This window comes from Nestor notabilis, unplaced genomic scaffold (genome assembly GCF_000696875.1).
Source record: "Nestor notabilis isolate BGI_N333 unplaced genomic scaffold, ASM69687v1 scaffold7242, whole genome shotgun sequence".
Taxonomy (NCBI): Eukaryota; Metazoa; Chordata; class Aves; order Psittaciformes; family Psittacidae; genus Nestor; species Nestor notabilis.
The window spans coordinates 1-3,496 of record NW_009918665.1 but is presented as its reverse complement, the minus strand read 5'-3'; the positions used below and the strand labels follow the sequence as shown (position 1 = coordinate 3,496).

The 3,496-nt window shown below is 53.7% G+C and overlaps 1 protein-coding gene across 1 annotated transcript; it reads right to left on the bottom strand.

Moving 5' to 3' along the window:
• Window positions 1-1,478: 1,478 nt before the first annotated feature.
• LOC104400973 (antigen-presenting glycoprotein CD1d-like) lies at window positions 1,479-3,411 on the bottom strand. Its single transcript, XM_010009834.1, has 6 exons — window positions 3,336-3,411; window positions 2,758-3,015; window positions 2,318-2,599; window positions 1,924-2,208; window positions 1,714-1,810; window positions 1,479-1,542 (listed from the first exon to the last, which is right to left on the bottom strand). Exons 1-6 carry the CDS (start codon window positions 3,409-3,411, stop codon window positions 1,479-1,481), a joined length of 1,062 nt encoding a protein of 353 aa, XP_010008136.1.
• Between the last annotated feature and the right edge of the window lie 85 nt (window positions 3,412-3,496).

The window sequence follows — 3,496 nt, the reverse complement described above, 5'->3', positions numbered from 1 at the left end:
CTCAGGTTGCCATTGGTCCTTGCAGTCCACTCTCAAGTGAAGGCTGTAACCCCCCCCTAATCCCAGAGCTGTGCTGGGTGAGTTGGGGTGCAGTGTGCAGGGCTGCAGTGCCTCTGGGTGCTGCACTGAGTGTGTGGGCACCAGCACCTGCCTGCCCAGGCTGAAACACCTGAATATCCTCTTGACATGACTGGGGTTTCTATGTGTGTATTTGTAGGGTCTCTCGTAGGGTCTCAGCCTGGAGGTGAGACCTGTGGGCAGCCTGAAATTTCATTTGTCTGTCCTAGTTCAGCAATGGCTCATAGTGACTCAGCATCACGCCTCCTCCAGTGAGGTTCTTGAGCCCTGCAGTTGTCATGAGTCAGCAGATGACACTGGCTGTTAGGGAAATTCAGACATGCCCGCAGCACCGTGGTTCACAGGGTTTGGCCAGGGGAGAGTAAGCCCTGCTAGAGTTGTGGTGGATGTTGCCACAGGCCACCTGGGTTTTCTTCTGATCCAGCTGATAGCTGGCTCACACACAACTGCCAGAGACTTATCCTGTGAAAATATGCCAGGAAGTTGTCCTATGAAACCAAACCTTTTGAAACAGTACTTTCAAGCATGTGGTTGATTGAGCGCATAAACTAAATTCCTTTTTATGTGTTTCTGAACTCCACTGTCTCCATTTGGAGACTGGCTCCCTTTTGTCCTTAACTGGGAGGCTTTGGGCACCTTACACCCATGTGCACAGTTGTTTATTTCCATGGCATATGTAAGAATGTGTTTGTATATCCAAAAACACTCTCTCTCCCTTTTTTTTTCCTTGCTGTGGCGTTTCCTGCAATTAGCACCAGTAATTCAGTACTGCTCCAGCTTCCATTTGCAGCTAGTAAAAACCTCCCCAAACCCATCCAAATCCTGAGGAAAAGCACGTGTTCTTAGTGAAAACAAGAATGTTTTAATTTTCATTTTACACACATCTGCAGCTCCCATAGATGACATCAGAGTTTCAGTGTTACCCAGCACTTTGTAAAACCATTTGCAGCAGGTGCTGTTAGTCTTTGTAGAACAGTTCAGTCTCAGCAAAAATACTTCTGGAATATGGTTAATAAAGGCAGCTTTCAGGAAAAGAAAATACTAGAAAGCAACAGTAGAAGGGCACACCTTACTGCCTACTGGTAAATATGTTATTGTACCAGAACAGGGAGAAATTGCCACTGGGCATTGGGGTACCCTGAAGAGCCTCAGTGGGTGCATGGGCAGTGCCACAAGGTAAGAGGTGATCATGCATAATGAGTGAGAAGTTCTTAGACTTGCATTGTTGTCTGTTTAGCAAATTGAAGTAGGTCAGGAGCCTCCCCAGGTTTTCCCTGTGTCTCTGAGTCAAGTTGATCTTACACTTGGCAGTGCCCAAAATGTTGTCAAAGCAGTAGAAGGTAGAGTTTTTGTCCCCCTGAGTGTGGTGGAAGGAAACAGTCTATTGGCTCCCTTCAGGGCTAAGCTTCTTTGCTCAGGATGGAGTTCCTGGACTCTGATTCCTGGTACATCTGCTGGTGCTTTCTGAAACGAGAGGGAGATGACTCATAGGTACTCCATGGAAGATACCTTGTGGGGTGTAGACAACAGCTAGTAGTGCCCCAGGTGGAGCTTCAGTGCTAAGCACAGCAATCCCCTGGGGCATTTCCTCTGCTCCTCTCCCAGTGCTGCTCTGTGGGACAAAAGGGGCCTCACCTGCATTTCCACACCCAGCGTGCTATGACAGCTGCCATGGCCAAGGCTGCCAGCAGCCCAGCCCCGAGCCCTGCAATCAGGACAATCTCTGCATTCCCTGAGAAACACAAGCAGACACTGCCATGAGCTTTCCCAGCTTTTGCTCCATCCTGTGGGACAGGGCAGCTCAGGACCCCCATCCCTGTCCCCATTCCCATGGATGGCACCTACCCCATGGGATGAGGAGGCTGCGGGTGCCCAGGCTGCAGTGGCGCACACGGCAGGCGTAGCTGTGCCCGTCACGGGGAACCACAGCCAGGACGCTGCGGAGCTGGTAGGTGAGGTCAGCATTGGGCAGGATGGCACTGGTGTTGAGAGCCGGGCCCGGTGGCACCTCCTGGCCATCCCGCAGCCACACCACACTGATGGACGGGGGGAAGAAGCCGGTGACACGGCAAACCAGCAGGAGCTGGGCTGCACTGGGGGTGAGGGCGAAGACTGTGGCCAGGGGAGGCTCTGGAGGGCCAGAGCAAAGGGGTTGGGGGAGCCCTGGTGGGACAACGCTTGGCCCCAGTGTGTGAGGAGGGGCTTTGTGGTGGCCATGCCAGGGCCACGGTGATCTCACCTTGTCTCTCCAGAGCTGCTCTCCCATAGTGCACTAACATATCTATGTCGTCAACACAGGTCTCGTTGAAGAGGATTTCCACCAGCTCGCTGAAGGCGGTATAGTTCTGGAGAGAAGCCTGAACGTACCGTGAGAGGTTGGTGTCTTGGGAGACGACCCACGTGGCATTGTCTGTGTCGAAGCTGAGGAAGTCCTGGCCATTGTAAGCCACATAGGCGAAGGCTCTGGAGGTCCTGTTGGGGTAGACCTCACAGCCTGCCATGCATTGGGTCACAAAAGGGTCTGGATGGACAGACAGGAGAGAGAGGTTTCATGAGGGGCTGGGAACTGCCTTCGTGTGGATGTGGTCAGTATCTTCTGTGCAGCTCCAGCACTGCCAGATCCTTCCCATTTCCCAGATGCTGTTCAGAGAAGGGGTGCAGAGAAGACTGGGTACTCACAGGGCACATTCTTCTGAACTGCACCTTCACTGATCAGGTGGCTGAACTGCTGCAGATAGATCCTGATCATGTTCTGAATGGTGTCCCAGTCACTGCGGGGCAGGGCTGGGTGCACCCAGGGCTGGTGGAAGCGGATGGACCAGGTATGCTTATCAAGAGAACCAAGCTCGATGTCTTGTAGCAGGCCCAGCCCCTCTGTGTCCACAAAGGATGCATTTTGGAAAATGGAGGTCTGGAGCAGCCGGATAGTGAAGGTCTCTACAGAAGACAGGAATCAGCAGGGGGAGATGGGAGTGGGAGTAGAGGGCTGGTAAAAGCGTGGGGGCTAAGGGATGGGTCGTCAGGGTTACAGGAACCTGCAGGCCCTGCATAAACCCCCTGCATCCTTGGCAGCTCCAGCTCCCACCCCCTGCATGTACTTGTGGTGGGTGCATTGCTGCAGGGGATGTGCGGAGCCAGGGGACAGGAAGGGGTGAAGAGGCAAGTGCCCAAGGCAGTCAGGGAGCAGAAAGCCTCTTGTCCATGAGGTCCCACAGGGGCATGGGAGCAGGTGTGGATGAGCCGGAGCTCCCACTTACCCTCCAGGTCTGCCCATGTCCTATAGCGTTGGAAGACGCAGAAGAGGAGGAAGAGGCAGCGGCAACGGGGCTGCATGGATCCAGCAGTGAGGCCCTGAGCATGCAGTATTGAGTGCAGTGGCAGGAGAAAGGGACTGAGAGAGATGTGGCTGCACACTTCT